At 38.6% G+C, this 12,235-nt stretch overlaps 2 protein-coding genes across 3 annotated transcripts in view; one reads left to right on the forward strand and one right to left on the reverse strand.

The window, feature by feature from the left end:
* Positions 1-921: 921 nt before the first annotated feature.
* On the forward strand, positions 922-9,070 carry usp1 (ubiquitin specific peptidase 1). Of its 2 annotated transcripts, none has more exons than XM_032573224.1 (9): positions 922-1,251; positions 1,743-1,954; positions 3,135-3,276; positions 4,571-4,672; positions 4,833-5,014; positions 5,202-5,887; positions 6,076-6,234; positions 6,558-6,759; positions 6,834-9,070. In XM_032573224.1, the coding sequence occupies exons 2-9, from the start codon at positions 1,788-1,790 to the stop codon at positions 7,594-7,596; spliced, it is 2,403 nt and encodes an 800-aa protein (XP_032429115.1). In that variant the 5' UTR covers positions 922-1,251; positions 1,743-1,787; the 3' UTR covers positions 7,597-9,070. The 2 variants fall into 2 exon arrangements, with proteins under 2 accessions (XP_032429115.1, XP_032429116.1); XM_032573225.1 differs by having other exon boundaries at positions 4,839-5,014.
* Positions 9,071-9,689: 619 nt separating this feature from the next.
* dock7 (dedicator of cytokinesis 7) overlaps positions 9,690-12,235 on the reverse strand; it is a 50,732-nt gene continuing 48,186 nt past the window's right edge. The window contains 4 exon segments of the mRNA XM_032573223.1: positions 9,690-10,436; positions 11,475-11,642; positions 11,714-11,820; positions 11,902-12,045. Of these exon segments, the coding sequence (XP_032429114.1) occupies positions 10,394-10,436; positions 11,475-11,642; positions 11,714-11,820; positions 11,902-12,045 (462 nt within the window). The 3' untranslated portion in view covers positions 9,690-10,393.

The raw sequence follows: 12,235 nt of genomic DNA on the forward strand, positions 1-12,235 counted from the left end.
ACAAAACACTGGAATGAAATGACTTAATGACCTCCTCCTTGTGTAGATCAGTTTTCCAGAGCCTTAATGACCTAATTATTCTGTTCAGGTGTGGTGCAGCAGAGGCACATCTAAAAGTTGCAGGACTGCGGCCCTCGAGGACTGGAGTTTGAGACCCCTGTATGCTGACTTTTACAAACGAAATATATAGCGACAACGGATTATATTGAATAAGACTTAAGGTTTAACTTTATTTATGTCAAAACTATACTTGCAAGCAATGTGTTCCAGGCCTCTTGATTAGTAGTTATGCCCTTTATAGAATCGTGGTTGCAGTACATCAGTGCTTCTCAATTCCAGTCCTCAGGCCCCCCTGCTCTGCATGTTTTAGATGTGCCTCTATACCAGAACAGCTGATTCAAATGATTGCATGACTTCTTCTGCAGGCATCAAGTACTGCAGAAGCCTGTTAATCATCCATATATTTAATCCAGGTGTGTGGCAGCAGGGAAACACCTAAAACATGCAGGGCAGGGGGGCCTGAGGCCCAGAATTGAGAAGCACCGCAGGACATTGTGATGACGGAAAGGTAGAAAGTGATGTAATCAACATATTATCACAATATCAAGAAATAATAATGCAACTTTGAAATAGTTTTTTCCAAATACGAATACTTTTGCTGTAAATCGCAAACAGCAAACAACTTTGGATCGGCATTCGTAACTATACCTAAAGTAACCACAATTATCCAAAAATGGATTGTATACCTAACCAAATTGTCTGTTTGTTGATAAAATCTCCTCCTCTCAGCAAACAGCTGTTTTGTTTGTCAGCCTTTATTTTGATGGGAACCCCAAACTCTCTATCTTTCTCCTTTTTAGCTTAGCTGCCCTTTCAGAAAACACTACAAACATGGCGTCAACAGGGTGGATGGATTTTGTCGTTTTAGGTGTCTTTACATGAGCCTGCGTTTTAGACTGTAAATTTTCCACGTAATCTAATTTTACAAAATCTTGTGCATATTTATAAGATTTATGTGCTCGCATGGTTTACATTTATTACGAAATGCAACCGTTATTTGAGATTTTTGTCGGATATTTTCAGACAGTGTCGATTCTTCACCGGCGGAGAAACGGTCAACGTGTCTTCGAGCAGGAAAAAGCGCCAACTTCTCTTTGCACCGTCTGAATAGTCAAACAGCGGACTAAATGGTTTGAATGACTGCATATTTGGGAATATATATTTAACCTGAAGCTGGAATGAGTCCTTCAGGTAAGACTTAAACGTGTCCTCTGACTGTTAGAATTAAGATAGTTCGTTGTTTTGAATTAAGCAGTTGAAGGCAGCGTGCTGCCTGTTTACTCCTCCCACTGCTTCACAACACCGCTCCATGTCGACCCAGTTTTTGTACTGTGTTGTGTTCAAATAGTTTGGAATGAGTTTTTAAATGCACACTGCTTTGTTTTTACTATTTTGTAAAAAACAAAATAGGGAGGCAGAGGTTCGTCTCTGGTTGTTGTGGAGGGGTGGTTATACAGGCATCATTAAGTTAGCGTTAGCTTGGTTATATGTTATATAATACCGAACTGAACTTGTAACTGTACACTACACTGTAAACCAGAACCGTCTGAACTGATGAACTCGAACTGTTTAGCTCAAAATTACATTACAGGAGCAGAAACTTAAGTGCGTAGTTACGTTCGTTCATGTCGAGCTCTGATGGCGCCGACTGAAATATAATTTGTAATTCTCTTTTTCGCCAGTGAGTTGCGCTGTTCGGTCTCAGTAAGATACCAAGGAGAACGAAGATGTCAGGTCTGCTGGCTGAGAATGCTGGAGCAGGACAGGAGAGTCCTGTGAAGAGGAACAAACTTTCCTTAAAGTTCTTCCAGAAGGACACAAAACGAGCTCTGAATTTCTCCGAACCTCAAGCAGAAGAGGCCAAAACACTAGAAGAAGAAGATTCTCCAGCCAGGTGGGTTTGTGAGTAGTAGTAGTAGTAGTAGTAGTAGAGTAGTTTGTTTTTCAGACTTTGCAATAATAAACCACATTTTCATGTTATGAACAACACTCAGTTAATCGCTGAGATACAGATGTTGATATTTTAAAAGTAGTCCATGTTAACTTATTTTGTCAGCAGTACACAAATCAACTTCTTTTGTTTTATAAACAGTTGACAAATGTCCATATTGTCAAAAAAAAAAAAGAAGTCAAGTCAAAGTTTATTTATAGAACACTTTAAAAAAAGCAAAACTGAACAAGCAGAATTTGGTCATAAATCACATAGGAACAGCAGTCATTAGTTGCTGGAAATAATTTGATCTATTTAAGAAAACATCAATGTTCAGTATTTAACTTTTGCCAACTTAAACAGAGATTGTAGAAATTAAACTTCTGCAAAACTGACATCTTCATTTATCATTAATTAAATGTGTAGGAAAAATAACATTTTCTAAAATATTTATTTTCCAGATGTTATTGTTCATTCAGTTCAAAGTTTTCTCAGTCTAGGTTCAGTAGTCTTAAGGTTTATGTAAATAAAAACGAAATGGTTCTTTAGTACTAAAAATGTACATTTAGTCACAGAAGTAGTATAAAATGGTATTTTAAATGGGCACGTAAATATGAACTGTATCCCTGTAGGAAGAAAAAACACTGTATGTTTTGTTTCTCCAATTTGTTTTCTGTGTGTAGATAGTCTCAACAACTACAAACATCCAGCAGCTTCAGTTTGCTGACTCTGCCAAACTGGGTTTCAAAAAACTTTTCAGCTTTTTATGTTTAGATTCTTCCTATAATTTTGTATTCATTTTCACAGTGACTTTTCCATTTTAGAATTGTATACACCCTCTGTATATACACCACAAACAGGTTTTCAACTGTGGATAAACGGAGAACATGTAATATCTTCCCACTCTAAATTAGGGCTGCACAATAGAAATAAAATCTGTTTTAAACATTTGTTGCATTATCAGATACTTATAACACTTTTGGCCCAGAACACTGGAGGAAAAACTTTGGCAAACATAATAATATTGTTACTGTTGTATATAGTTTATGCTCTCATTCCATATAAAAAAACCTTGAATAATTTAAGCAATGACTGTGAAAATTAAACAATCTATTTCCTGTTTTGTTTTTCTAATCTGCTGCAGCTGTGATCAGGTGGTGTATGGCCCCGCCCCCTGCCCATCTTCACCTGGCCTTCCAATCCCATGTGAGAAGAAAGAGAACCTTTTGCCTTTTGTGGGTCTCAATAACCTTGGCAACACCTGCTACTTAAACAGCATCTTGCAGGTGGGTGATTACTTCTTAGTTCAAGTTCTATAAATCAAAAAATCTCCTTCAGAAATGTATTTAATATATTGTAGGTCACATATTGTTGCTGAATCTTAATGAATAATTTGACTAGTGCCCTAAAAGTTTATTTTGCTTCACTAGTTTTTAAGTTTGTTCTGGAGTTCTACTAAATACTTGCTGGTTTCTAATCTTTAACGAAGTTTTGCACATGGCAGCACAAAACAACCCATAAAGAAGCAAAGAGATGAAATTGTTTCTCATTCACTAAAAGAAGAGAAGGGTGTTTTCAGATAGAACAGCTTAAGGCTGGAGATAAGAGGTTGCTTTGCAGTGTGTTGTCCTCCTGAATGAGGCATTGTGTGCTTAGATTGCCCCATTGTAGCTTATCTGTAGAGGCATTGTTTGGAAGTGAAGAGACGACAAGCGGTGGACGTTTTATCACCCAGTTGGATTCTTGTGTGATCCCTTCTGTAACAGCTATTCACACAGCGGGCCTGTTGCTGCAGTGTCATATTTCACTTGTTGCTTACAATAGGTGAGATGTCTCTCCTTTTCAAAGAGAACAAAAGATAAAGAAATTTGCCTCGTCTTCACAATGAAATGATATCAGATGTACAGAAAAAAGCACAAAAAATGTGTAAAAGTATGAGATGGATTTCAGTATAAATACTGAAACATAAATTTCAGTATTTATGTTTTGGTAAATATTGATTGACCCATAAAAACATGTTTCACTTTATAAAATTGTTTTGGTATAACTGCTTTTACATAAAATCTTTTTATTTCATCACAAATCCAGTTTCAATCTTTGTTTTTCACTTCCTTTCCTTGAAACAAACTTGGAAATGGCAGAAAATATTTTCAAAAACTGGCTCTTCTTTCAGTCATTCCTTCCCACAAAGCGCGCTTATCACCAAGAAAGTAGACCTTTGGTGAACGTCACTGTGAACTATGAAAACCCACGGAGTGCATTTGTTAAAAAAACATCCAGATTTTCCAAAGATCTTCAGAAACACAAAATTTTGATTGATTGATCAAATCTTGATAATCCTTTTCTTTAAATTGTTTTGTATGTAGAAGCTGTTTATAATAGCTGAAGACTGCTCTTTAAATCTACATTTAAGTCACACACGCACTCATAGCCTCTGACAATTGTTTTGGAAAGACCAATTGAACTGTGGAAGGAAGCCATCCTACACATGTTCATGTCTGGGGTATTCATTGGCTGTTGGGTTTTAGAAATCTGTGTAAATGGAGCTAAAATGTAATGAATTGTGTTTTTCACCTGCAGGTTCTGTATTACTGCCCTGGCTTCAGAGAAGGGGTCAAGAACCTGTACGACCTTTCCAAAAGACCAGAAAAACCAAAGGATGAAACTGCTAAAAATGAAGAGGTTGGTTCAAAGCAAACTGTTAAAAAAAATATTTTTAGAATATTACACCATTTATCTGGATTTTAATATATATATACACACTTTCAGTGTTTTTCTAAAGCTATTGTGTGTTGCAACTAGAACATTTATTCAACAAACCTCCTGGGTCTTATTTCTTCAGCCTCAGAGTCAGCAGTCAGAGTGTGCGTCTGAGACTGTGCCGGCTCACATCGAGCTCCTTGGGAGCTTCAGCAGCCTGATGACCTCAGTGGAGCAGCTGCAGTCCAGCTTCCTGCTCAACCCTAATGGCTTCAGCGAGGGAGAGCTGGCCACGCCCCCTCGCAAAATACTTCACACCATCAGGTCCTGTCAGCCTGCTGCTGCTATTCAAAGGCTAACCTGAGAAAAAGTAGAACAGGATGATTGAAGTATTTGCACCAAAAAAAACAACAAATGTTGATCTGAATGAGTAAATTTAAACCAAATTTGTTGTTTTGATATTTAAATGCGTTTATAGTGAAAATACTTTGTGTGTTTTTGTGCTTTGCAGGCAGCTGAACCCTATGTATGAAGGCTATCTCCAGCATGATGCTCAGGAGGTTCTGCAATGCATCCTGGGATACATTCAGGAGGCCTGTGACACTATCAGAAAAGAGCAGGAGCTGGAGAGGAAGGAGGAGGACGACAGCGACGTTAAAAAGGAGACTGGCGTTCCCTCAGATTCCAGTTTCTCTGGGACGGAATCCAGAGCTTCCACGGACGAAGTCAGCGGAAAGAGGAAGAGCGACACAGAGGTGGGAAACGCCAAGAAGAAGACCAAGTCCAAGAAGTCTGAGTCCACTGAAGAAAATGTCTGTAGAAACAAACCCTTCACTCGCTCCAAGAGGAAGTCCTCCAGTGATATCACAGTGGATAGCGCTCAGAGTAAAGAGGGAGAGCAGGAGGAGGAGGAGAAGAAGAATCTGAATCCTGATGAAGAGAAAGATGAAAAAGCATCCAGTAAAGAGACAAGCGGGAAAAGAAAGAAGAGAGGTACTCTGGGTTGGCTGAGATCATCAGGGAAACAGCCGAGTATTTTCTCAAAGTTCTGCAGCGTCGGGAAGATCAGCTCTACAAATCCAAAACCTCAGAACAAATCCGAGCCAGAGAACAGACCGTCAGAGGAGCCAAAACAGAAAAGCACTCAACAGTCTGTAGCAAGGAAGTCAGCTACAGGTCAAATAGAGAAACAGCAAGGTAAGAGATGAGCAATGAAGGTAGAGGGAGTAATGTGGGAAAATGTAGTAAGTTTGAGTAATGCCTGTAAGGCAACACGCCGTCAAAAACTGATAACTGTTGGGGTAAAAATAGATTCAACTTCTGCCTTGAATCCAGTATGTTTGTCAGAGTTCTGATCATGATCCAGGTTTCTCTGTTTGCCTCAGACGTTCTGGGCCTGATGGAGAAACTGTTCCAGGGCCGACTGGTGCTGAGGACTCGTTGTCTGGAGTGTGAGAGCTTCACAGAGCGGAGAGAGGACTTCCAGGACATCAGCGTGCCGGTGCTGGACGACCAGCCGAAGAGTCCAGAAGATCTATCTGAAGGTGAGGCATTGAAAATATTGAATTGTGACAGAAAAGTAAAAACAGAAGAAGCTTTCCAAATTTTCACAGCTCCATAGGCATGCTGTGTGCCTCATCAGCCATTATCTCTTCACTGATTGTGTTTGTTGTAAAGTCAAGTTTAGCTTTTTGCATTTCTCAAGATTGCTTTATCGGAATAACAAAATTTCCCAAAAATAACTCTGCCATTAATTTGAGAAGTAGAATTTTGGTTATGTAGAGGAGATTTTTTAAACTACTACTTATGGTTACTTGTTAATGAAACTAATTTAATACAAAACAAGTAATATTGTTTATCTTTTCAGTCTCTCCAGACCCGAAGCCTGAGATGAAGACCTTGACGTGGGCCATTTCTCAGTTTGCCTCTGTGGAGCGCATCGTTGGTGAAGATAAATACTTCTGTGAAACCTGTCATCACTACACGGAGGCTGAAAGGAGTCTGCTGTTTGACAAAACTCCTGAAGTCATCACTATTCACCTTAAGCGCTTCTCTGCCAGCAGCTTGGAGTGAGTTCACAAACCGATCCTTTGTAAAAACCAAAACTCTTAAGGTTTGGTGACTAACCTGGTTTTCCTGGCAGGGTGGATCCGTACGCAGGCCTCTCTAAAGTCAACACTCCCTTACAGACGCCCCTCACCTTGTCTCTGAACGAGTGGTGCACAAAGCCATCGGCTGCTACAGGGCAGCAGTATGAACTGTTTGCTGTGGTCATGCACAGCGGTGTCACCATCAGCAGCGGCCACTACACCACCTACATCCGCATGTCCGATCTGAAGGACGCAAAGGTCTGGCTGCAGGACAAGAAAGAAAAAGTTACTGAGGAGGATGTAAAAGAAAGCAAAGAGGGAGCACAGACAGACGAAAACACAACCTTTGACGATGGCGAGGTGTCGGTCAGCCTGAGCACAAGGGGGCAGCGGCGAGCGGGTTTAGCTAGCACTAAATCAGGGAGCAAAAAGCTTTTGGAGGGAGGCGTTGGACTCCTGGGGGGACAGAGGAGTTTGCCCAATTGCGACCTGGGAAGCGGCAGCAAAGCAGCTAACCGTGACGCAGCGGAGGGATCTAAACGGAGAAAGACGCTAAGCAGCTCCAGCCAGAATGCTGGCGGACTCAAAAAGGAGCCGGAAGATGCGCCGATGGCTCCCCCTGGTGGGATGGAGGCAGCAGAGCAGCAAGCTTTAACCAGCCTGCTGGAGTATGAGGGGAAATGGCTGCTGTTTGATGACTCTGAAGTGCGTTTGTTTGTGGAGGAGGACTTCCTGCGAGCCTGTTCTCCTGAAACGTGCTCCTCATCCACACCCTACCTGCTGTTCTACAAAAGGATGCCCGAGCCCCGACACTAAAATAAGCACAAGACATAAATGTACACAGACATATATATCTGTAATTGTTGGTGCCAAAAACATTCATTGCCATTTAAACACATCGTCTAAAGTTTGTTTCTGCCTGCAGCAGTCTCCTCCTTTAGGACCAAGGCCAGTTGACTCTACTCTAAAGCAGGGGCTCACTATAAAAACTAGCTGAAAAATGTTTCCTCGTTATTTTCTTTGTACACGTCAGGGATGTTTAAGCCTTTTTTGTACAGATTTAGTTGTTTGTAGTGGTGTATTTTTGACACTGGCTTTCAAAAATAGTCTGTAAGGGTTGTTAGTGGCAAGAGTACTTTTCAGCACAGCTTTTATTTAGATCGAAGACTTTTTTTTTCTCTCCATGTGACAGAATTTGCAAAATACTTTTTCAATGCAGTGTTTTCTCAAACTGTCCCTTTATTTTTTTTTTTCTCAAATCTCCCATTTGTATGCTGTTTTTTTTTATTACTGTGCTTGGGCCGCCTTCAATAAGTAACACTTTTTTTTTTTTTGATGTATTGAAACATATTTACAATATATTTCTATTAGAAATACAAAAATAACCGTGTGCAATCTGTTTAGAAAACCAGGTTTTTATATCACATTTTATATGGTCAAAGTTTCAGTAATGTCCAGAATTTAAAACGCAACTCTTGATTTAAAATCCTTTATCTTTTATGCTTTTTACAGAGTTTAGTAGTAAATTGAGGGAAAGTAAATTGTTAAAGCTGCCCATTAGCCAGCCCCTTTTTTTGTGCAATGTTATGTTTAATTGATCACACATTCACTTCCTGTCTGAGAGAAAATAATTGAAATTATTTCTGGAGAGGCTATTTGATACTTTGAGAACTCCTGTAAAGTCCAAATGGTTCCTGCTGTATCACTCATAACAGTAATAACCACGGACAAAAATCTTTTATCCTAGATTTCTACAAAATACCTAATCACATTTTTTTTACAAACCATAGAAGGGAAAAGAAGCTACAAGAACTCCCAGACTCGACAATTTTTTCTGCAACCCTGAGAATGAGAAATCAGTTGCTTATGTGATAAATAAAAAAATGTAAGATTTGGGTCCACTCAACCTACCTCACTGCACCTTGGTCATAACATGGAAAAAGAAATTGAGGCTACTCCCATTGCACAAGTTGCTTTCTTTTATTAGTGTTTTCCCCTTAACAGCTCTAAGTGTCCCACATGTTCAGTTATATTTTTACCAAATTCAAATCTCCCCTGGGAAAAAGGATAAGAATTGTGTCATAATTGTCATATAATCCAGCAACCTTTTGACATCCTGTAGTTAATTGACTGTGAGACAAAACTTCATATTGTGAAGTATACTCTGTACTTTGCTTGAAGATTTTCTTCAGAAGATAAAAGCAACCTTGATAAGTGTGAAGCTGTAGACCATACCAGCTGTAATTACCTTTGGGTTGAAAGCAGACAAGCAATAAAGTTTTTACCTCCAGTTTTGCTTTATTGTCGTTTTCTCCTGCATAAAGCAGCTTAACTGGAATTTAGCTTAAGTAATACATACCCAAGTATATATAGGTACATGTCTAAGCATATCTGGGAAACATTTTATACCAGTACATAAAAATTAAATGGGTTTTATTTCTGGTTTGATTTAGTTTCTCAAATTTGAATATTATACAAGGTCAATAAAAATTTTATTTTTATAGCAAATGTTATAGATTGCTGACTTGACAATTATCAAACATCCTGGATAATAAAAAGTGCAGAAGAACTGTGTTCAGAGTGCTGCAACCAAACATATTAATAGATAGTTAAGCTGAACTGGTTGCTACTGAACCAAATGTCAAAAGTCACTTTAAAATGAAAGTTTTAGTAATTCAGATGAAAGTCGTAAGCCAGACCAAGTACAACTATTTTTGTAAAGCTATCTTATCTATTGTTTGTATTTTTATTGTAAGCCGTGATTAAAATGTACAGAAATAAGTGCTTGACACATGTCACTGTCTAATGAGTATATATGTCTCAGTTTTTGAATTAAATTACATTTTCAATGTTATTCCAAACTATTTACATAGGTTTGTACATTACAAGAAAAGAAATCCCACACCATCTGAACATTAAAATATTTATTTAGTAAAATATTCAAAGTAAAACAAAACTACATAAAATTATACAAGGATGTTTTAAGTACCTAATTTTAAAATGTTGCTTAAACATAAAATAATAATAAAGCATCATGATAAATACTGGTACAACTTTTTCCATGTTTAAATTTTTTTCTTCCTCGCCTCCCTCCAATACATAAACTTTCAAGTCATAAATGCATTGCTACGCTATAATAAAAAAAAGTGCACAAATGAAATTGAATACATTATTTTTTTGACACATCGTACAGAATTAAATAAACACCTTGACTTTTAAAGTGGTACCTTTTTCTGTGGATACTTGTAAAAACGTTGGTTGTAAAAAGGGGGGCAGGGGGTTTGGCACTTATCCGGGGCTCAGAGCACTCTTCGTATTCACTGGTTTACAGCTTGAAGGTTCTGTTGGTATCAAGTGTTTAAATGTGTGGGTTTCTTAAGGTAGCTGAGGGAAAATCATCCCCATAGCAACAAACAGCAACTCCTGATCCTCAAGATCTCCTTGTTCACTTTGCAGACTGTGTGACCGTTTGTCTAGAAACAAATTAAGACACTGGAATGACGTACCGAGCTCCTTCGCTTGTAACAAACACTCCTATTTACACTTCAAAATAAATTAATATTGCAAATTTCTGTAGTCTTTGTGTGGGTGACTGAGTGCAATCTCTCCATCTTCAAATGTCAAGCTTGCGAAGACTCAGTCTGCTGAAGGAATCTCTGCAAAATGAAAAAAAAAGGAATTCAGAGAATTTCCCGCTTTTTTTCCTGGATTACCTGCTCCTTTTAACTACTGATGAGCTGGATGATTTCATCTAAAGCTTGATTTGAGAGGTTAGGCAGCATTTTGCGACTTGCAAAAGTATTTACAACCCTTGAATATTTTTAAATATTAAATAAAATAAAATATTAAATAAAATACATTAGATGTATTTTATTTGGATTTTATACAATAGACCAGCACTAAATATACAACTGTGAAGTGGATGAAAAGAAACGCATGGTTTTCTTATTCCTTCTGAGAGCTCTTGCCACAGATTCTCGGTTGTGTTAAATGTAGGACTTTGACTAGGAACAGTGTTCTGCGGAAACTTATAACCAGAGTTTTTTGATCTTCATAGAACTGCAAGATTTATAAACACACAGGTGGACTCTGTATACTAATTAGGCAACTTGAAGAGAATTTTATTTAGCGAACAGGAGGGTGAACACAGATGTACACCACACTTTTCAGATTCAGTTGAAAACCACATATAATTTTCTTTCAATTTCACAGTTTTCCATTACTTTGTGTTGGCCTATAATATCAAATCTCAATCAAATCTATTGAAGTACGAGAATGAAATATGACATGTGTCAAAAAGTTCAAACAGTGTGAATACTTTGGCAAGGCACTTCATGTATCTGCTGTTAAAATATCAAAATCAAATGGCAGAAGTGTTAGTAATTGTGATTTTTTTTTTTTAACCAAATGCACAATAAAAGAACCATTCATATTTGGGTGTTTATGTGCAGCATCACTATTTCCATGTTAATCTCTGTTTTTAAAGGTGGCTGCAGTGCTGCAAACTGTTTTTTTTTTACTTGAGAAAACTCTAAAATCTCTAAATGACGACACAAAAACACAAGGTGTAGTTTCAGAGCTACCTTATCAAGCTGTCCGTTTGCTGCATGATTATTACAAAAACAAAACACTGTTTTAAAAAAAAACACCAAAACAAAGAAGTGAGCGCAGACAGGCAACATGTCTTCTCTCACCTGTGCGAGTTGACCTGCAGGACGGGTTTGTAAAGCTGTGGGATCTTCCTGTTGATGAGGGGCTGCAGCGCCTCCTTCAGTCTGTGGTAGTTCCGCTCCAGCTCCCTCTGGTACTCTTTCTGGTCCGGTCCGATCAGGCTCTTGTTCTTCCGGAGGGCGTCTTCGCACCTTTGGCAGGACAAACGTTGGAACGTAAAACTGAAATATCCTAACAAACAGAGTTTGGAAGCATAAAGTACCTCTTTGTGAAGTCCTTAAAGCACAGACGGAGCTTGTTGTGGTGTCGATACAGTTTTGGGTCACTTGGGATTTCTGACAGGAACACCTGAGCCACTTCCAACGGACCCTAAAATGGGTTTTCTATATGAGCATCAACAGATATAGAATCAAATAAAAAGAAGTGCTGTGTGTTTCGCTGATGTCTGACCTGGTTTACCGTTGTGCCCACAGATCCCTGCAGAACCATCTGCAGCATTTTGGCGTCAGCAGGGTCCTGGTGGGTGGCAAAAGCCAGCTCCTGCGTCTTCTTCTGCATATCCTCTATCGCCACCTCTATGGGTGTGGAAATAATCTGGAAATAGAAAAACATCCAGAGATTTCACTTACTGTAAGTAAAACAGTATTTTCTAATCTGTAATTGCCTATTTCTGTAAAGAAATTCCACAACAGAATGATAGTTGTTGTTTGTCATGGGTCACAGACTACAGTCATATCTAAAAAATTACAATACATGTTCCAATAAGCCTAGTTTGTCAGAAAAG

Source organism: Xiphophorus hellerii, chromosome 9 (genome assembly GCF_003331165.1).
Source record: "Xiphophorus hellerii strain 12219 chromosome 9, Xiphophorus_hellerii-4.1, whole genome shotgun sequence".
NCBI classification, from domain to species: Eukaryota; Metazoa; Chordata; class Actinopteri; order Cyprinodontiformes; family Poeciliidae; genus Xiphophorus; species Xiphophorus hellerii.

What these genes read in the sequence shown, in the direction of transcription:
- usp1 (XM_032573224.1), top strand. Translation starts at nt 1,788, where the DNA reads ATGTCAGGTCTGCTGGCTGAGAATGCTGGAGCAGGACAGGAGAGTCCT. An exon ending in TCAAATAGAGAAACAGCAAG is followed by an intron (nt 5,888 to 6,075) that starts GTAAGAGATGAG and finishes TGTTTGCCTCAG; the next exon opens with ACGTTCTGGGCCTGATGGAG. An exon ending in TCCAGAAGATCTATCTGAAG is followed by an intron (nt 6,235 to 6,557) that starts GTGAGGCATTGA and finishes TTATCTTTTCAG; the next exon opens with TCTCTCCAGACCCGAAGCCT.